Source organism: Seriola lalandi, unplaced genomic scaffold (assembly GCF_002814215.2).
Source record: "Seriola lalandi dorsalis isolate HSWRI2012SDOR001 ecotype SW California unplaced genomic scaffold, Sedor1 jcf7180002054408, whole genome shotgun sequence".
Taxonomy (NCBI): Eukaryota; Metazoa; Chordata; class Actinopteri; order Carangiformes; family Carangidae; genus Seriola; species Seriola lalandi.
Genome location: NW_019524961.1, coordinates 666,262 through 686,963, shown reverse-complemented (window position 1 = coordinate 686,963; position 20,702 = coordinate 666,262). Strand labels below are relative to the sequence as shown.

The window sequence follows — 20,702 nt, the reverse complement described above, 5'->3', positions numbered from 1 at the left end:
GTAGGCTTGTGAATACCAAGCTTTATTTAGTTTTTAAAAAATAAACAAAAAGCAAAAATAAGGACAAACCACATCAACTCGTCAGTTACAGAAATGGAAGATGCATTATTTCTCTTTCTTACATGAGGCAGGTATGATCCCAGGGTCCAGATCACAAATATGTACATTAGAAAACCAAGTACAAAACTATGAGGAAGTTGTTGTACAAGTATCCTGATGACGGCTACACAGCTAACTGCAGACGACGAGGTGAGGATACACAGAACAGAGTTTTTTTTTTTATAACAGTGGGGTTTTAATCTAGTGAAGTCCAATTTTACAGCAATCATTCCCTCTGTTCCATCTTGACTTTTGGGGGCTTAAGGAAGGATCTATTCTTTTTCTCCTTGCTTTTGCCTTTGGCCTGAAAATTCCTCCAGCTGTCCACACGCCCATCTCTTGTTTCCTGAAAAACGTGTTTAAAAAATGGTGGTAATTTGAGAAAGCCAAAAGCAAGATCATCATGATTTTATTTATAAATTAAAAATCAGTAAGGCGAGCAACACACCTCAAAGTTTTTCTGCCATTCTCTCTCTCGCTTTGCTTTCTCTGCTGCCTCAATTTCTTCCTCTCTTGCCCTTTTCCTTTAAATAAATAGAAAAAAAAGGATTAGAAATCCATGACATTCTGAATGAATATATGTTGTTTTCTTTTAATGTTGAAATACAAGATAACATTTTGATCAGATATCAGTATCACCATTTCAATTGTTGGCAAACGTGTAATGGAAATTTAAATTGAGAGGTTGAAGGCAGGTTATTTTATAAGTATCATAGAGCAAAATCAGGTTGTACATATACTGTGTGTCATTTACCTTTCATGCATATCTTTTGCTTCCCTTTCCTTCCTCTTGATTTCAAGTTCTGCAAAAAGCTTCATTGTCTGTTTGTACACTGCTTGCTTGAACTGGAAAGGGACAAGTTGAGTTATGAACCCATATATTGTATTGGACATAAACATGACAAATATTGGTAATAAATGTCCTAGTAATTAACAGCAAAATACCAGCTGAGTTACAGGAAATCAATATGGAAAGTAGTTACAAAATATTGGACCTGTAAAATAAAAGATTACTCAAATATTTGATATTAACCTGCCTCAAAATTGTCTAAAGTGTGTTTTTATAATTTAAAAACCCCCACACAATGCTAACTTCGTGACACATTGAGTAAGACGTCTTTAATTTCAATGTTTTGACAGCTGTATCCAACTATACAACAATTATTAATCGCTTTCAAATCACTTTCAAATATTTAACTGTTTAATACGTGCAGTTGAATATGTTTGTCTCTCATACAATGTTATCTTGATTTAGGTCAGATTTTATTTTATTTTCATCGCTGCCCCAGTGTGTATTTTTTATGACTGACTTACCACTTCAGGATCATCCTCCTCCACATCCAATGACTTCCCTTCTTTCTTCAACTGTTTCCTTTTCTCCTTTACCTGTTGAAAGTACAGAATCGCATAAAATGTTACCAAATAAATACCAAACCGGAGAAAGCTGAGTAACACAGAAGCAAAATCACTTGAGTGAAAAGGAAGGCAATGTGTTCAACGCTCACCATATGCTCAATATATTCCTTTCCTGCATGGATCACATCTAAGGCTCTCTTCTTCTGTTCAGGGTCCAGTAGGAGTTTGTATGCCTTGTCCACAGCTAGAACACAGTGAAAAATTCAGGTGAAATTAAAGTTGTACTAGGTACCATATACTGGCAGCATGCATCATGGCAGAAGCTGGGTGTACTGTTTCACAGTATTTGTTAACATCTTGCAAAACCACAAACATGATACAAGTTAATCAGTAGATGTAAAGAATTTACCCTCGAAGGCTTTCTGTGCTCTGTCTTGGTCATCCTGATTTTTGTCTGGATGGACCAAAATGGACAACTGGACAGTTAAGAGACCAAAGATTAGGAATTAAGAAACAAAAAACAAATCATAGCACTATCACTACATCTACAAAAGACCACTGAAATGCCCCCCCCCCCTTCACTTACCGCCCGAAATCTTTTCTTCAGTTCATCGTCTGTTGCATCTGGGTCAATTTGCAGCACCTGAAAATCACATTGACATTTTAGTGGTGGTTGTTAGATTAGATCTAAATATTTACCTTAACTAATGTGTCAGTATAAGTTGAGTAATATGCTGAAATCTATCAGATTAATGGTGGTCAACATTATCACACTCTGATGAAGTCTTCATGCCAGCACATTTGTCAGCATATTGATTATAATAAAAATCATCCAAGAGGTCAAAACACAAGGTCATTCTTTTTTGTTTTGACCTGTAGGGTACCTCCCTTGCTCCCTGATTTTGATTCTGGGAAATACAAACTGCATCAACTTTATGTAAGAAAAAACACTCTCATGTCATGAATCACTTCTTTGGGTTATCACTTGTTGGTCACACTCTTTGGGCTCTAGTAACTCACGATTGGCATCTATCTGTATAGATTCTGTGTTTGACATACTGTGTTTGTGTTTGACAGTTTTGACATTTATTGACTGACTAAATTATTAAGGTCATTATTATTAATACATGTGCGAAAGTTTTAGGCATTTTAGACAATTCGATTTTTATCCATCAGGCAATACTATCAGGGAGGTGTGTGATCGGTCCCAAAATTCATTGTGCAGCATGAGACAATTACCCTAAATATATAGCCAGAGTCAGAAAGAACTTCCTTCAGCATAAAGAGCTACAGTCCTGCCAAAGATGTCGGACCCCAACAGAGCCCTGATCTCATCTACATGGAGTCAGTCTAGGATTACATGAAGAGACAGAACTGTGAGGCAAGGTCCAAAAATGCTTGAAATAACCTACCTGCTAGGTATCTTGAAAAGCTGTGTGCAAGTGTACCTCCTGATTTGATTTAGTAATTTTTTTTGTTTACTGCACTTTGTATTATATTTGCTGATACATAACAGCTATTCATGGCATTGTTTTTGAGGGCAACCACACATTACTTTTAGTGGCTTGAACTTTTGCACAGTACTTTGACATTAAAAATGAAACTACTTAATCTGTACACTTACCTCAAAGGGATTGAGATTAAAGTAGGATGAGCCAGGTCTGAGCAGTCTCTCTATCTGCTGCTTGGAGGTCAACACGGAGTCTCTCTTCTCAATCTGCTTCACCTGCAGAAAAGACAAACACCGTCACCATCCTCAAAATACAATCAAACAGTCTGAAGCTGCCGTGTCTCCTGATATTTTCAACATTAATTTTCTTCTGATAATGTATGAGTATGGCAAACATCCAGACACAATGTGGCAATGACACATGAGGGTGGCTCTGCATCTTTTCTGGTAGTCTGACCTAATTTGTTCGACAAATAAGTATTTAATATATGATATGACTGGCCTGAGCGGACACTGCACTGCAGCTGATAAAACTGCTTGATAGGAGGCTAACAGCGCCTGTATTTAGAAGAACTAACATTTATCAAGCTGTGGTTTAGTTAGGTGACTTCTGGTTAAAAAGGGAGTGAAACTTAGCACGTAGACGATCTTTGGTAGTGCCCTGCTAACATTAGAAAGACGAAGGTGCTCAATAAACGTTAGCATCTTATCGTTAGCTGATGCCCATGTCTGCAAGGCCTCGTGGGCGATAAACACAAACCCCGCTGACTAATAGACCTCAGCCGATGTACGAAGGGCAACCAACACTTTTAATACACACTCTTTCACATAAGCCTTATCCTACCTCCGTGTAAAAGTTTTGAAATAATTCATCCGATACAATCTGAGAAGACTCTCCTCCGGCGGCCGCCATCTTCCTCCTGGTTTACATATGACGTACTAATGTCACATGACCATACATTCATACCAAGACCAGAGCCTTCAATAGCTCTGACCAAGACCAATGCAAAAGCGATCTAATATTTTAGGTTAATTAATATGGGGTCCGTGTATTAAGATAATTAATGTTGTTAATAATAATATTTAAACTGAGATTAATAAAAAGGGTAAGGTTAGAATAGCTATAACATGTGAAACTGAGTTAGATCGCACAGAGCTGATACAATACAAACTGCAAATTGTACTGAGAACTAAGGGCGTGAAACATCATTTTTAAAAGAGACGTAGTTTTAATTTAGTTTTTTCCAAATAAAAAATACCGCTTTCCGCTTTATTTTGAAAAGACAGGAAGTGAACGAATTCACTTCCGCTTCGATTCGGGTTGTGTTTAAATGTTGATGGAGAGGAGAAAACCGCAGAATATTGTGCTTTTAACTCGGTTACACTTGCAACCAGTGTCGGTATTTCAGAGCATACGGATTGCAGTTCTTAGGAGGACAGACCACTAGACGTGTTCACGTTTTTTCTGTCCAATGAGCCACATTTAACGTTTAGAGACCACGCTGAGGAAACCAACCGAGGGCATACAACTACAACCCTGTGGCGCCAGGAGTAGTGCCTAACGACATCTTACATTGTATTACAGGCTGCTTAGCAGCTTATAAATTAATTTTAGCCTTCTGAAGTGACGAAGCAGAGGTGGCCTCTAAAAGCCAGGTCAAAGCGTAACCCGAGGTTAAAAGCGTGCAACTCCTGCATCTCCAATCACGACCAGCCGTCTACACCCCGTGTACCTGGGGGCGAGGCAGAGTCGGCGCTAATTCTGTTTACATACCCGCCCACATTTCCAAGCTGTTGGAAGATGCACAACGAGAAAGCTGTTTATCATTTACTATTCTGAACTTCATTATAAGCTCCAAAAGTAACGCACAAAATTCAGACTGACTTCACAACAGAACCTGAACAAGTAAACGTGTTGGATGTTAAAATGCTGCAAATGAAATATCACTAAACATGCATACACGAACACAAATATTTACTTGGGAAGTAAAATGTATTGAATAATCAAGAGAAACAGATGATTTCTCTTTACAGTAGTAATTCTTTTAGCTGGATAAGGAAGCAGCAGTCTGCTGGATGGAGCTCTGGATCAGGACATCTATCGGCTGTATCCTCCTACGCTTCTGCAGCAAGTGAAAAAACATTTAACATTAGAATATAAGCTTTTCTCCAGACTGATGTACTGCATAATTACTGCTGTAAAGGCCCAATCTTTACACACCATGGCATGAATATCAGTTTTGGTTGTTACAACTTTTGTTCCCATCTTCATGTAATAAACAGACTAAAGATGGAAACATTGATCAATAAAAATATTATTGTAACATTTACATTTCTCAAACCAAGAGGTTGATTCAGGTGATACAATTACTACAAGCCAAAGTGTTCCCTGATACCAGAGTAGCTGCACTAATCCACAATTATTTCTCACCTCTGCCGCCTGCTGAGCTGTAAACAGGGAAGCCGGCTCATGTTCGTGTGGGTGCTGGACCTCAAGTGAAAGTAGATCATTCTGAGGGAAGTGAATCCCTGTGGTTGGTCTTGCTTGCACGTTGTGGAGAATCATCTCCTGACTGAGCTAGAGAAGGGCCACATGGACAAGGACATGATAAATCTTAGTCAATCAGTTTCTAACCATCAGCATGACCATTAAACCCACTGTAGACTGTATATAATGTGATGCGGTATTTCTAACTGGAAAAAAATGTATATGTCACTTTTGTGACTTGATGCTTGAACTTACTCTGGGAAGTAAACAGGTCATAAAAAGACAACTAGGACATCAAACATTATGTTTTAAAACATTACAAAACTCAAAAATAGAGACATGTTGATACTTTCTGAGCATTATTTCAGATAATGAACAATCTTACCAATCAGTCCCTTCCATTTGTGTGAACTCATTCACATGGATGGAGGCAGCTCCTTTACTGCCTGGTGACAAGAGGCAACATATAAAGACACAGTTCTGATATGAGAAGCTGTTTAAAGACACTCCAGCAATTGATGGCACTTCAATGCAAACCAAAACGTGTGTGAAATGATACAATTAGCTACTGTGGTCCCTATATCCCAGTCTTACCTGTGCAATATTAATAATGTGGCCCTCCTACTGCCATCTTGTGGTGTTAAAGGGTAAAGACATCACATTTGAGACATCCATTGTTCCAAAATCAGCCAATTTTACCAATATTTAACTCAGTACCCCCACTGCCACAAGAATACATTTTAAAAGTAGCCCCCCTAGTTAATTTCTACCCATTAATTATCACCATTACAGCTTTGAAAATGGCCAATAAATGCAGCATCGGATATAGGAACAAAGGAGCAGTGCTGGTGTTGAACTGCTACCTCTAGCGGCTTAGGAAAGGAAATGTCCACCGCCCCACCACCCCCCATTCACAGAATGTGTGTGCAGACAGCTGAGGTGATTTTGGTGCAGTAAGCCAAGACGGACAACAGGTGCTTGCAGGGTTTTGAGGTTTATATTGCTTACCAAATCCTTGACTGCTTGCCCTCTGGCTCATAAATCCAGTCTATATCAGCAGCCATTTGGCTTTTAAAATTGTGCATAACTTTTCATTTGGCTTAAAGGCGGAAACTATCCACTATGTGAGGGAAATGTGCAGTCTTCATGTGTTTGCTAAACCCCAGAAACATGCTGGTAATGCAATTAATTTTAATATTTTCAATGATTCTTCAGTCAACTATAGTGACTTGTATTCTTCATATCCTGGAAAAAAAATTTCACTCCTACTAAATTTAAAAGCTTGATTCGTAGCACAGTATATTAGTAAGGAAACAATAAAAAGAGCAAAGTATAATTATGGCTAGTGTTTCTCCAGTGATTACAATTAGCTACAGGAGAGGAGACAGTACTCTGTGCAAGGCTAGCTCACCCTTGAGTACCGTTCAGGTGAGTTCCTCATTCTACTGGTGCCGCTCTCAATGCTTCTCCACCTAGGCAGGTTGGAATAAGAGGACAGACACATGAAACAAAATACAATGATACCATGGTACCAAAAGGCAGATGCTAAAAACACTTTTCTATGGCAAACAGATTCTGACAGGTGATCACTTGCTATGGCACAAGGAACGTTTTTAGAATTTTAACCCTTTGGATGGTCAGATCCTTGGTGTCTTCAAAAGGAGAGAAAAGATGAGATGTGCTGATTTTGGAAATAAAAACGAAAAAAAAAAAGAAAGAATTGGAGACAACTCAGCATACAAATACAAATCCATTCAAATCCGTTGGTCTAACTGTTGTAGGGGTATCAGTATCAGGACCATACCAGTATGAGTAACATCTCACCAATATCCAAGATTGTCCTCAATCTTTCAAATTTATGTGAACAGGTGTTCACAGTATATGCTTCAGTAGATGTCAAAGTTACCTAAATAAACACCACTTACGTTAAAAATGTGTGCCGTTACAGCTAAAAATCACAATGAGCTTACATGTGAAAATTAAGCGTGTTTATATCCTTTACATTACTTTGGCTGCCTTACTATATATCCTATAGAAATTAGCATCATCAAATCTGTTCACATTTCTATACTTTAATCTCCTTGGCCATATCACATCGACACTTTTTTATACTAATAATTTAGTTTGATAAGCAGGGATAAATTACCTATGTAAATCACTGGACATTTCCCTTGTCTTCATTAAGGGCAGAGAGCAACATTTAGTGAACTAACATTTACTAAAGCATACACTGTTTACCTGTCCACACTGAAAGAAAGGCACAATCTTGGTCAATGGCAAACAGTCGAATTTACTGTTCAGTCCTTTAATGGTTGTTGGTATTGCTGTAATATTCACTGTATAAATTCTGAGCGCAGGAAATGACTATAGTCTGATGTGACATGCACTGAAAAATAAAGGGTTAAAATCCTGTTTAATCATTGCATCCTCCAAACACCTTTCAAGTTCTCCTGTCCCATTGTCTGATTGCACAATTTCAGCCTTTTGAGATTATCCTTTGAGGCAAAAAAAATTTGACTTGGAAAAGAAGATCTTCATCCAAATGTGAGAATTGAGGTAGAAATCAAATCAAATACTGAATGACAACACTGAATTTGAGTATCTGACAATTGACTGATGCTCAGCTGAGTTTTATTGAAACGGAACAAACGTAAAAGTTATAAATACAAAGAACATCAGAGAACAAACTGCTATGGCTCTTAAGGTAAGCCAAACCAAATTCTATTGGGCAAGTTCAAAGAAAACATAGGAAGTTATGGTATCAGTTTAAAAAAAACACAATTTATCTACCTCTAGAAATGCTAGGCATACACTTTGAACATTACAAAACTTTGATTTCTTTCTTCCTGTGGATTCTTTTCTCCACCATTGCAAAAAATGAAGTTTGAAGCTCTAACCATATGCATTTATTTACAAGCAAGTCCCTATGCAACTATGAGAAACCACAAATAAAGGGAGTACAAGAACGAGAAGGGAGGAAAGGGGCATGGACAAAAACTTCCTGCAAGGCAATATCATTATTTAATGTCCTCTCAGACTTTTGAGAATGAATGTCCACTTTTTTTTTGTAAATGTTCATTGTTGGCTTTAAAAGAATCAGGAACAAAAAGTAACAATAAAAGTGTTTTGTGTATTTTTTTTTTAAAGACAAATGTCCCAATGTAACCGTATGAGTAAGAATTGATTCACCACAACGGTTACGTTCATTTCTTCAGCCAAAAGGCTTTCCAGCCAATCATCTCGAGCCAATTCTGGGGTCTGTCCATTTTTTTCTGAGATATATACAGACTTTTTTTTCATGAGGGATGAAGAATAAAAAGTCAATCAAAAATTGTGGCCAATCTCCTGTTTTTTTCTTTTTTATTGTTTTTCTCTTTTTTTGTTGTCACTTTGCCAAATACCTTTTGGTGCATCTACTTCCACTGCTGCCCATAAGAATCCTGTGAAAACTCCATGGTGTCATTACTGTAACCATAGTTACCGGAATAGTCGGCCCCTTGCTGCAGGGGCTGCTGGGCGATGGGTTGGGACCCCCAGTTCTGTTGGTTGTTGGTCTGGCGGCGCTTGGAGTCAGGCTGGTTAAACACGTCTGCCTTCCTCTTTCCGCCGACATTTCCTCCACGATTGCCCCTGGCCCCACGAGGACCACGGCCCCTCTGCGGCTGGAAAGGGGCTCCCCGCCCTCCTCGGCCACCCCTCGGACCACCAAGGGGTGGGCCTCTTTGGGCGTAGCCGCCCCGGCCTCGTGCCGGTGGTGCTCCGCGAGCCCTAGGTGGAGGAGGCCCTCCCCTACTGGGACGAGTACCACGGCCCCTCATGCTGTACACATCTTCGTAGCCGTAGTAAGGGTCTTCATAGCCACCACGGTAGTCATGATAGTCGTAGCCATAGTAGTCATCATAGTAGTCTTCATATCCATAGTAATCTGGTGGGTAGGCATAGCCCCCTCGGCCACCACGGCCCCTACCTCGGCCTGGTGGTGGCATGCGTGGTGGTGGGTAGTAGTAGTAGTCATCATACCTGCAGAGGGGAGGATAGAATTTAATGATTCCTTATTTGAGAATGACTCAGGCAGTTGCCTAGTCACGTGTCTTTATCAGTCTGACTCACCCTGCATTCCTGGTGGTCTGCCGAGCTGCTTGGCGCTCTTTTCTCTTCTTGTCTGGGGGCTTTGCCAGAACGATCTCAATTTCCTCTCCCCCCAGTTCCTTCCCATTCATCTCATCCATTGCCTTAACAACACATAACAATCAATTATAATGATGCACATAAACATCAGACAGACTAATACTTAATACTAAAAATACTACTACTAAAATACTAAAAAACCCACCTTTACAGCAGCATCCCTTTCTTCAAAATGGACAAAAGCATAGTCTTTAAGTTTCTTTACTCGCTCCAGCTTTCCAAACTGAGAGAAGGTCTTTTCAAGAAGCTCTTCAGTCACCGCTGTGGCCAGCTTCCTGACAAAGAGGACCTTCACCTATGTAGATAAAACAAAAAAAAAAAAAAAAAAAAAAACAGGTTACAATATAGAGAGTGTGGTTGTGATCTTCTGAGGTGCAAAACAATAAGATGCAAGACTTGCCAACCTTGGCCATGACCTCTGGGTCTGGCTCAGCAACAGGGTCAGCCCACTCCACAGTGACTGGGTTCCCCCAGACCTTGACCTTCCCGCTCATTAGGCGGCGGCGAGCCTGTGCTGCGGACTTGTGGTCCTCATACTCCAGGAAACAGAAGCCACGGTTCTTCTTCTTGTCATCTGGTTGGTGGTATAATATCACCTCTTGAAGACCCTCTGTAAGATAAAACAATGACATCTCTAGTGCCATATAAAAGCAAAAGCCCCAGTTCCACCAGTTTTCATGCAAATTATGCTTCATGGTAGACGATTTATTTTTGATCAGTTTGAAACCAAGCTCCTCCTGTGCATTTGAAACTGACCTGTAACTTTTCCAAAGTCTTCCAATATACTTTCCCTTGTCTTGTTCTTTGGAATTGATCCAACAAACAGACGATTGTTTGCAACAGATATACACACTCCCAAGTACTTTCCAGGGCGAATTTCATGGTTATCACACTGAAAAAAAAATGGAGAGGTCAACAACTGTGTAAAATACATTGTAAATTAATAGTAACTTATAGAAAGGAACTATCTTCAAAAATGTTGCAAGTAATCCTGTAAAATGTCCAGTTATATTGTAGATTGATACTGTTTTTCCAATACCCTGCCATACCACTTACAAGCTTCACAGCCTTTTGTGCATCGTCCTTATTGCAGTATGTGATGAAGGCATAGCCTCTGTTCTGCCCAGACAGAGGGTCCATCATTAACCTGAGGTCCCAGATTGGACCAGCAGACTCAAACAGTGGGACCAGCTCATCTTCATATAAATCTCTGGGGATTTTTCCAACAAACACCTGATGAAGAAGAGAGAATCAGGGGGACAAATGTAAGAATTGGTAAAGCACAAATTACAGCATGATATTTAGGATTCTTTATGAATGCAGCAAAGACATTATACCTTTCACCCAATTTAAAATATTAGAGCCTTGAAAACACTGACAGACAGGTTTCAGTATATATCTTGTTATCTATCACTTTATCTACCTCAGTTCCAATCCCTGGTTGTGTTCCTTTGAAAACATCCTCAGGTGGGGGACCTCCATATTTTCTCTGCCCTGTTGTGACATCCAGGGTATATCCTGTCCGCTCCAACAAAGCCTGGAAACACAACAAAACATAACATGAACTAAGCTCCACTATTATAGAGACATGTTTATGACATTTATTCTAATCTTCTTTACAACAAAGCTACATGACAAGGTTTGTTTACCTTTATTTTCGCCTCATCTGGCCCCTTGGTGGACTCTTGTACCTTACTTCCTTGTTTTTCTCTCTGTCTGTAGGTCTTCATAACTCCACAAAGGAAAGCGCTTTTATTCTACGTAAAAAACAAACAAACAAATGATGTATTACATGCAACAATGAACAATCAGCATACAACTTTAACTGTAAGACAAAAAGAATGTAATCCATCCATGTGGTTACCTGTACGTGGGACAGATCGCTCTCTCTGAATTGCTGCAGCACAGTAAGTGCTCCCTCCTCATTGAACTCCCTCAATGCATCAATCGCCCTTTCGTCCAGGTCAACATACGCCACCAAACCTAAAGTTACAAGGTATGGTCACGTTCAGCCCCGGCCAGAGTCGCCACTTTTAACTGCTGGAGTCAGAACAACTGTCACCCACCTGTCTGGAAGATGTTGTCTAGACTTTCAGCCACTTTCTGGGGCAGCCCAGCATCAATGAGTGTCTGGTAGTTCTCTGTGTGTGTTGTTGACACATCCATTGGCTCTTCTTCCTCCTTTGCTGGGGCAGAACTACCGTTCACCTCAGCGGCAGCCATTCTCCTGTAATATAGCAACCGAGAAAAACAACTTATTCAGTAAAGGTTCATCTTTAGACATAATTTTTATTGATCATGTACAAATATTACAATTTCTTCATCCCAAACTGAATTCACGTTTTAATAAAGCCAATCTTCATAAACCTGTTATTGACCTGACTAATATGTTTTCTATTGAATGGACATTGTAACCTGACTTGACAGTAACTTGCCTGACTACTTGATGGTCTATGCGACTTTAAAACCATTATTGTCGTTTCAAATAATACGACGAAATGATGAAGACGATAAGACCGATATAGTAAAATTGCACTTGTTACAAAAGCAGCTTGGTAACTCAAGTTTACGTGAAAACATTCAGGTATTGAACAGTAACACAACCCAGTCACTTAAAGAAACCACAAGACAGCCGCCGTCCCGCCCCCTTCACATGCAGCTTGCTAGCTGGCGAGGTGGATACATTTCATTTTTGCATTTACATGCACTAGTTTTTTCCGGGCGATTTCCTGTCAGTTAGATGTTTTTAACAATATTCTGGGCGAAACAATCTCCTAAAATCGCTCCTGTTGTTGAGCTCGGTGATATCGGTTAGCTTGCTAACTAGCTAACGAGCTTATACGAAGGCCTCGCCATGCAGAGAGACACCTTTCACAAATCAAACACACACGCTCCGTACAAGCTGCAAACAGATAGTTAGCGCAACTTACCAGTCTAATTCGGTAAACTAACTGTGGTGTGTGTTAAAATGTGAAACGATTAACTTGTCGGACGTACAAAAATGTCTAATATGAAGAATACGTTTCAGTCTAACCCACAAGACAGATTTCCAGACAGCTACGGTCTCGTCGTCGGCTCGCCCGAACAACGCCACCGCTCAGCAATCATCGCGAGATGTGGACAAAAAACGCGCAATAGGGCGGGTGCGCTTGTTTTGAAACGCCATAACAAGCCTCCTCGTATGGCCCAGCAAATGCTTAAAAAAGGTTTCAGATACACCCCTAGTTTCCATAAGACACAAAAGAAGCTTAAATTCAATACCAGCAAAGCTAGAGGAGACTGTTAAATCCCAGCTATGTGGTTTGCTATTCAATGTGAGCGGACCGCGGACAGACAGCGGGCAGCGCGGTGAATCCAAACGAGCGCTTCACCATCAACTATCCAACCGCGGAGGTTGAACGTTGACTGGCACAATTTAAGCCCAATGAAATCCACCTTTCTACACATACTACACACAGGATCAGCCTAATTTCCCTAACATTCTGAGTTATTAAAAGCACAATTGACTCTTTGACAGAAAACAAGAGGGGTATAAATTGAGTCACACATGTTCAAAAGCTTTCATGGAATGTGAAAAATTAAGTACTTTATTGTTTTTTTAGTATTCATGATGTCAATGTGATGTCTGATACAGGACCTGCCTTGACCAGCAGTAAATCAATCAATATCTGATTAGTAATAAGATGGATGGACTTTCAGGAGGAGGAATGATGACAGTCTTCCCTGCTTCAGTCATCATGTTTAAGCTTTCTGATTTTGCCCTTGTGGCGGTCAATCTCCTTCTGTAGGCGCTCAATCTCCTTCTTGTGGTGCTCAATCTCCTCTGCATGATGCTTCCTAAGCGCCTCCATCTGCTCCTTCTCCTTTTGCCTGGACCCAAAGTGAAGAGAAACTGGGTTAAAACCTTTTGGCCAACCAGTGATTCAAGCATGAGCCTTCAATAGTATTACTACTAATACAATGACAACATTCTCACCTGAAGTACCACTCCTCCTCTGCTACTTGTTTCTTTCCAAAAGCACCGCCTGCCTCCCTCACAGAGCCTCCTCCACCACCACCTTTGCCTGCTCCCTTGCCCAATTCACCAAGCTGGAATAAGCAGAAGAAATACATTATATTTCATTTGTTGTACATATTTGAAAATACCCTATCGCATTCTTCTAAGTCAATAAAGTAAAAGATGTCGACTTACCATTGTGCAAGTTGTAATCAAGTAACAAGTAAATATGTTTCTTCTTTAATCTCAATTTGTAAATCTGAAATAAAATCAATATTGTACTTGCTTTTTAACTGCTTGTAATCCAACAGTTTGTACAGACATGTCTTTGTTAGTTGCTTTTGTAAACCATTTGTCTGAATACATGGTATTGTTTCTATCTGCTCAGACTGACAATAGAACAGCTGTTGATTGTCTTGAACCTCTTTGTTTGTTAAATACCATGTCTTCTAATATGAGCCTAAACTTATCAATTGATATGAAAAACGATTATGTAATCTTGAATCGATCTCTTCTCCAAGACAAACGAATAGGTGTTATTGAACATATTGTCCTACACATTATATGAGTTATCGTCTATGCATACTTCTGTCTGCATTATTCAATAAAGTATTCAGGGGGAAAAGTACATTTATTTGATTATCTGCGTCATTACATAACCCCAGGAGAGCACCTATCCATTCATTTAGCAGCTTGTTCTGGTTCAGACTGGATGACTGCTGCACATTTAACATTACAGTGGAGACATAAGCAATATACTGCAACCTTAAGATGCATATATCTTTATTTAATAGCCACCATCAATAAAGCCGAGCAGTGGCCCCTGTAGCTAGTTAGCCTTGCCTAGCCTAGCCTTTCGTCCGATAACAAGTATCAAGCTGCTGATTTTGGCGAGCTAATGCTAGCAGTCAAAACGTCATGTCACCAGCCCACCACCGTTTACCTGATCAGATGCCATTCTAATCTGAGAGGCGACACATCTCCGTAGGTTTAATCTCAGGAGAAACCTCGACATTGTCACTCGTAAATTACTATATGCAACAGCACAGGTAAACTTTAGTTTAGTTCCTCTGGTCTGAGCTCAAAATGCGGAAATTTAAACGTCTCACATGGGCGTGGAGAAAAGTACCTCCAGTACACGTAGGCTTGTTGCTGCCACCACGTGGTGAAGGGGGGGTAGAGTTGCACTGCTTGTGCGCAGTGGACTCTTCTCTCAGGGGTTTAAACGCCGAAAGATGAGCACTTGTGATTTGCAGCTGTGCTCATGAAGCAGCGTTTGTCAACACGTGAACGTGATGTATGAATCTCGTGCGCAAGTTTATCTTCAGTAGTGTAAATTAGCCACGTTTCCTTGACAGAAATATGTCAGTTCATACCAATTATAGTGGAAATAGAATCTGTCGTTTGCCTGATGAGATATTTCATTTTTAAAAAAAAAATGTGTTTAGCTGACGTGCTGTGCTCTGACTAAAAGACCCTGTCGGTTATGCAAGAAATAAATTATAATTAATTCGTTTGAAGTGTGCTAATTGTGCATTGTCTCAATTTCCTAAATAATTAGCACAAAACAACATAGTTAATTCCAGGAAACTTCTAGGAAATTGTGAGGAAATCACAGACCCATAAAATAAAGCATTACTCAATTTTCATGCTATAGTCAGTCATTAAACTTTTCTTGTTGCTCCTGTATGTTACCAAACAGAGAATGAGTACTCCATACAATGTTGTGGAGACAGTTTGTAAATTTGATGGTTCTATATTCCAACAGAACCAAGTTGCGTGGAAGCAAAGTTGCATTCAGTTTACACTCCATAAAGCTCAGCAATTGTTTGGGAATGGAATTTCATGAATTCATCCACTTGTTCAACCAATGGTTCCTGTCTAAGATCACTGGAGGCCTGAACCCTGCAGCATGCACAGATACACAAGGAATTCACTCTGGCCAGGTCTCAAGTCTAAGTCAGATAAGTGGTGCACCATGCAAACATTGGGAAAACATGCAAACTCCCATAATCCTTCACAGACTTGTGAACCTGTATGATGCAGTGATACATGAGTTTTGCAGGAATTCAAAATACAGACAGATTCCTGTCCTTCCTCCTCCTTTGCATTCAGTCATTTTTATGTATTGATTGCTCCTACAAATCTGCATGGTTTGTCTAATTAATTTTATGCTCATGCTGTCTACAGACTGTATGCTAGTCTGACATCAATATGTTATGGACCTATTACTCAAAAGGATGAGACCCAGTGCTCACCTCTCAAGTGCTGGATGAGACACATTCAGCAGCACAAAGGGAAGCTTTGCACTGTAAAGAAAGGTGGTGGGTGTCTAGAACAGATGAGTCATAATGGAGTCCCACTGGTGAAGAGCCCCTCCTGCTAGACAATGCTCATCCCTGCACAGTGTCGTATGAGATCACCATCGCTGACATTCCCCTTTTCATCCAGCAGAGTTGATGGTCAATGAGTATAGGTCAGGTACTGCTGTGATGATGTGCTGCATCCTGTCAAGCTGTTTAAATTCAGCAATGACCATGATGGGCCGGAAGTTCCTGTGAAAAGAAAAGAATGCAGACTTATTGGCTCATTGTATTCTGTAATGTAACATCCTTGGTCTGTATATATGTAGAGGGGAAACACAGAGATGGAAAATATGAAGACACAACACAACTTTAGAGCTTGTGCAACACAGTAGGAACTGGGTCAATGAGGAAATGCTTGTGCAGTTTGTCTCAGAAGAAAAGGAGGTTATTTACTTTTCAAGTTTAGATTTGAACACAGAGAGATACATTTTGGACATCAATTAATAGACTCACTGAGCACTTCATTAGGAACAGCATACTAATACTAGTTAGGGCTTCCCTTTGCTCTTAAAACATGGTGACATTGTGCATTATCATGCTGGAAGCCCCATTACAAGATGGTAAATTGTGGTAATAAAGGGATGTGCATGGTCAGCAAAGACACTCAGACAGACTGTTGCATTCAAACCATGATTGATTGGTATTAAGGGGCCTAAAGTGTGCCAAGAAAACATTCACCATACCATTACCCCATCACCAGCATGGACTGTTGACACAGGATGGGTGCATGGATTCATGCTGTTGACATGAAACTCAGACCCTACCATCTGCGTGGCTCAGCAGAAATCCAGATTCATCAGAGCATTCTACATTTTTCCAGTCTTCAACTGCCCAGATTTGGCGAACCTGCACCGACTACAGCTTCAGATTTCTGTTCTTGGAGTGGAACCCGAGTTGTTCCTAACAAAGTGCGAGTGTAATTTTCCAAATTAGTAAGAGGAAACTGTACAACTGAGGTAGTAACACTCTTGCAACAAATGGTGGCAGTATGGTCTCATACACATGGAGAGCATCTGCTATGTGTTGCAATGAATATGGAATAAGAATATGCTACCATTCATATAACACCCATACAAAACAATTCCTTCTTCCCTTGTAATTGACGACAGCAAGTGCTGCTCTCACTTCATTTTAAATGGTGATGGAAATTGAGTTTCATATAGAACAATGAATATTGCAGTGCAGTAATCATTATTGAACAGAAGGCTCCATAATTCACAGAGCTAGCTGAATCTGCTGCCTCCATCACATAACTCAACTATGACAAATGTGAGAAGAAATACCTCTTAAATCTTTCAAAAAAGTTACTGTGAAAGAATCATGAGGGGAATATCCTGATTTCTAAAAACTGTAGATAAAATCACCCTGTATATAACTCCCACTTTCTTGTGAATGTCTGTTAATGTAAAATGACCACAACAGATATGATAAATCACGGCTGACTCTAACCGGAAGTCATTTTGTTGTATTTGGGAGAAAAAAATCACTGAGCCAGACAAGACTTTGAAGGGTGTTTTTGTGTGTGGTAATGTGCGTTTGTGCATGGTGGGTTTTTTATGGTCATGTGTGGACTTCCGGTGTACAGGATAGAGAGCAGCCAGTTACCTGAATCCTTTCAGAGCTGCTCACCTCGCCGGCTCAAGTGTTGCCATAGGAAATAGTATCCTGGCAACAGCACTAACCTGAGCAAAGACAAAGTAAGGTCATGCAGACAACAAGATGTGGCACAGTGTTCCTGTATGAACAATCCGTTTTCATAACCTCTGCTTGCAAGGACGTTCATTACAATTTTGTGACAATGTCCCTTCAGCATTTTTGTGCTATTACTCCCCATGACATTTAATATGAACTTGTATTACATTTGCATTGTTCTGTTTAACAGCCTTTTTGTTGCAGTCCTTGCTAAATCTACGTTTGGATGTCATGCATAATAATCTGCCTCCTTCTAATAATTGCATGAAATAGCGCTCCAATCTGAAATTCATGCATACCTCCGGGAAAAAGCATGTTGATATACCTCAGAGTATATAATTGAACCTTTTGCTCAGGATTTCAACAAGCATTTTTTAGGTAATAGCATTGTTTTGGCATGGAGTCACTTTAGCACAAGGTACTGTAATTACATGCATTCCTTTCCTGGAAACCTTTATCTCGTGGAGCACATTCATGACACATGCAGTGAATGGAAATTCAATTGCATTAGATTTGCAATGCAGGAAACTATATGCTGTATAAACCCTGATTGGGTTTGAGACATCTTGGTTTCCCCTATGTGCATTCAGCTTGTATAATTCTCAGAGCCTAATGGTGCTGAAACTCCTTGTTGCTAATAGTCCTCATGAGCTGCCTGGATGTTGCAACTGTTGCCATGGTGACCATCAGGATTGATAAAGGGGTTCAGATTCATTGTGTTCAGTACATACGGACAAGGAGCCGTGGTAGACATTATTCATAGGAAGCTTGGCACTAATTAAAAGAGGAATTGACTCATTTAGCAAACTGATCACAATGTGAAAAACAATCATAAGTTCCTTCAAAACAACCTGGCATCCCACACTCATATTGCTCTCTCACAGTGCTGTTGCAGTTTTTACTAAAAGCTGCATTATAATGTAAAAGGTTTTGACTCTGTTTCATTGATAGTTGGCCGCTGTGCACAATCACAGAGTTGTCCAGAATAGGCGAGACACACATGTATATGAAGGTGATTTAACAGCCAAGCAAACTCTCTGTTGGACTGCACTTTGACACAGTGAGTCGCGATGCATGAAAGTGTGGACAAAATTGAATAGCATTCTCTCCAATGGTTGTTGATGGATAGACCAAATTGGTGAACTGACAGACCCACAGTGCCATTTCTAGAACCATGCAGCTACCACGGCTGAAAGTTATATCTTCTCTTCAAAAATCAATGTCCATTTTTCATCTGTAATTTCATTCAACCGGCAGCTGCTCATGCACCCTTTCAATTGACTCTCTCGCTTGTGACCACATGGAGCCTCGTTCCAGGTTCCAACAGATTTTATTGTAAAAATTGTCCTTTTCACTTATATATTAAAAGCCTTATGCATTCCATCCCTACCAGAGCTGGTCATTAGTCTCTGCTAGTCCAGTCAACCCCTGGGGTAAGAATACTGTCTGAAAGTAAGACAAGTGGTAATAACTTTAGTGAAACCACTCTCAAGAGACTGCTGGCATTTAGCTATGACGCACAAGCACAGCTGTAATCCACCACATCTGCGTTCTATCATTCAGAGGTAAAAGAGCCACATGGGGGGGGGGGGGGGGGGGGGGGTTTTTCATGGAACAGTGATCTTTTATCAACCCCAATCAGGAGGGAAAGTGCAGGAAAAAAGATGTGTGTCTGAAAAAGAGAGAGAGAGACACAAATAGTGTTTGGATAGATATGAGTGCTTGTTTCAGGTCAGTTAGACCATACAGTATTAACTTCTACTTCCTTCTCGTTGTTGCTCTGTCCTGCATTGCTGCTCCCTGTGCGGACTACCTGAGTGACTGAGACTGCGATTGCTTAAAATATGAGTTGAGATTCAACAGAAATTCTGCTTTCAGAAACAGATAAGCCAGCGGTTTAAGCGTCTCAGAGTCTTGCTTTCGGATCTGTTACGCTCTGAAAGACAAGAGTATCATTTGAGCTGAAGGACATGCTGCATTGTAAAATCCAATGCATCTGTGACACAAACTTTTGTTGTCAAGTTCACACAAATATTCAGGACTGTTAATATGACATAAAAACTTTGTGTTCACTTGACACAAACACTCATCCCTTGTGAGCCTGACTTTTTTATGTTAAGTCAGCAATTTTTGATTTCTGAGTTAATTTTACTTAAATTTATAAAGTCAATATAGTCTAATTAGTTCAGGGCGACTGTCTGGAAAGTAACTATAACGTTCAGGATCTGCTGTAGAGATTCATTTAACAGACCCACCTATCCCCTCTCATTTAAATCATTGAACTGTGTCGCTGAAGTTACAATCAGAATTCTGACCATGTTTTTACACATTAATTTAATTGGACAATCACAGTCCAGTCACAAAGCAGCGTCCAATCAGAGGGCAGATGCGTCCCCTTCACAAAAGTCAGAGCATTGTCAGTTGCAGAACAGATTTAGTGGAATTGGTGAAGATTATGGTAGAGACAATATCCTTGCAGATGTTTTTGCCTGCACAACTTTAACCCCTTTAGTTGAAATACCAGCATATTGATTTGTTACATATTTATCGCAGAAGCTTGTTTTTCAAATTAAGTAAAGTTTATTTATATAGCACCTTTCACAGATAAAAATCACAAAGTGCTTAACAATAAATAGTTAAAGACATAAAAACATAGTGGGGAGACATAATTGATTGAATTGATTGAAATAATTTCAGTATCTGAGTGAAATTTGTAACATATATGAACAATATCTATGTACAGTATGCACAGTGCATCTGAAAGTATTCACACCCCTTCACTTTCCCCACATTTTGTTATGTTACAGCCTTATTCCAAAATGGATTAAATTCCTTTTTTTCTCATCAATCTGCACACAATACCCCATAATGCGAAAAAGGTTCTTGGTCGCCTCCCTGACCAAGTCCCTTCTCCTCTGATTGCTCAGTTTGGCTCGGTGGCCAGCTCTAGGAAGAGTCCAGGTGGTTCCAAACTTCTTTCATTTACGAATGATGGAGACCACTGTGCTCTTCGGGACCTTCAATGCTGCAGAAATGTTTTTGTACCCTTCCCCAGATCTGTGCCTC

General features: G+C 40.0%; 3 protein-coding genes across 7 annotated transcripts; all 3 read right to left on the bottom strand.

The window, feature by feature from the left end:
- Position 1: 1 nt before the first annotated feature.
- On the bottom strand, positions 2-3,865 carry dnajc8 (DnaJ (Hsp40) homolog, subfamily C, member 8). The gene is made up of 9 exons (XM_023409805.2): positions 3,750-3,865; positions 3,080-3,181; positions 2,042-2,098; positions 1,865-1,931; positions 1,605-1,699; positions 1,414-1,485; positions 854-945; positions 548-623; positions 2-445 (listed from the first exon to the last, which is right to left on the bottom strand). Exons 1-9 carry the CDS (start codon positions 3,816-3,818, stop codon positions 326-328), a joined length of 750 nt encoding a protein of 249 aa, XP_023265573.1. The 5' UTR covers positions 3,819-3,865; the 3' UTR covers positions 2-325.
- A 1,066-nt stretch (positions 3,866-4,931) lies between these two features.
- Positions 4,932-12,952, bottom strand: LOC111657580 (heterogeneous nuclear ribonucleoprotein R). 5 transcript variants are annotated; one of them, XR_015437482.1, is made up of 15 exons: positions 12,512-12,952; positions 11,648-11,808; positions 11,446-11,564; positions 11,231-11,338; positions 11,005-11,118; positions 10,638-10,814; positions 10,338-10,473; positions 9,986-10,191; positions 9,727-9,876; positions 9,504-9,625; positions 8,875-9,413; positions 6,805-6,865; positions 5,779-5,839; positions 5,337-5,483; positions 4,932-5,028 (listed from the first exon to the last, which is right to left on the bottom strand). XR_015437482.1 is itself a non-coding variant. In XM_087175015.1 (12 exons), the coding sequence occupies exons 2-12, from the start codon at positions 11,802-11,804 to the stop codon at positions 6,831-6,833; spliced, it is 1,863 nt and encodes a 620-aa protein (XP_087031141.1). In that variant the 5' UTR covers positions 11,805-11,808; positions 12,512-12,952; the 3' UTR covers positions 5,894-6,830. The 5 variants fall into 5 exon arrangements, 4 of the variants coding, with proteins under 4 accessions (XP_087031141.1, XP_023265567.1, XP_023265566.1 ...); XM_087175015.1 differs by lacking the exons at positions 4,932-5,028; positions 5,337-5,483; positions 5,779-5,839 and having other exon boundaries at positions 5,894-6,865; XM_023409799.2 differs by lacking the exons at positions 4,932-5,028; positions 5,337-5,483; positions 5,779-5,839; positions 6,805-6,865 and having other exon boundaries at positions 8,008-9,413; positions 12,620-12,930.
- Positions 12,953-13,140: 188 nt separating this feature from the next.
- On the bottom strand, positions 13,141-14,704 carry LOC111657585 (ATPase inhibitor, mitochondrial-like). The gene is made up of 3 exons (XM_023409806.2): positions 14,522-14,704; positions 13,558-13,670; positions 13,141-13,451 (listed from the first exon to the last, which is right to left on the bottom strand). The coding sequence occupies exons 1-3, from the start codon at positions 14,591-14,593 to the stop codon at positions 13,310-13,312; spliced, it is 327 nt and encodes a 108-aa protein (XP_023265574.1). The 5' UTR covers positions 14,594-14,704; the 3' UTR covers positions 13,141-13,309.
- Between the last annotated feature and the right edge of the window lie 5,998 nt (positions 14,705-20,702).

What these genes read in the sequence shown, in the direction of transcription:
- dnajc8 (XM_023409805.2), bottom strand. Translation starts at nt 3,818, where the DNA reads ATGGCGGCCGCCGGAGGAGAGTCTTCTCAGATTGTATCGGATGAATTA. An exon ending in AGGAATATATTGAGCATATG is followed by an intron (nt 1,486 to 1,604) that starts GTGAGCGTTGAA and finishes TACTTTCAACAG; the next exon opens with GTAAAGGAGAAAAGGAAACA. An exon ending in AATGGCAGAAAAACTTTGAG is followed by an intron (nt 446 to 547) that starts GTGTGTTGCTCG and finishes CACGTTTTTCAG; the next exon opens with GAAACAAGAGATGGGCGTGT.
- LOC111657585 (XM_023409806.2), bottom strand. Translation starts at nt 14,593, where the DNA reads ATGTCGAGGTTTCTCCTGAGATTAAACCTACGGAGATGTGTCGCCTCT. An exon ending in TTAGAATGGCATCTGATCAG is followed by an intron (nt 13,671 to 14,521) that starts GTAAACGGTGGT and finishes TGCTTATTCCAG; the next exon opens with CTTGGTGAATTGGGCAAGGG. An exon ending in GAGGAGGAGTGGTACTTCAG is followed by an intron (nt 13,452 to 13,557) that starts GTGAGAATGTTG and finishes CTTTGGGTCCAG; the next exon opens with GCAAAAGGAGAAGGAGCAGA.
- LOC111657580 (XM_023409799.2), bottom strand. Translation starts at nt 11,804, where the DNA reads ATGGCTGCCGCTGAGGTGAACGGTAGTTCTGCCCCAGCAAAGGAGGAA. An exon ending in CAGATGAGGCGAAAATAAAG is followed by an intron (nt 11,119 to 11,230) that starts GTAAACAAACCT and finishes TTGTGTTTCCAG; the next exon opens with GCTTTGTTGGAGCGGACAGG. An exon ending in CAGACCACCAGGAATGCAGG is followed by an intron (nt 9,414 to 9,503) that starts GTGAGTCAGACT and finishes TCCCCTCTGCAG; the next exon opens with GTATGATGACTACTACTACT.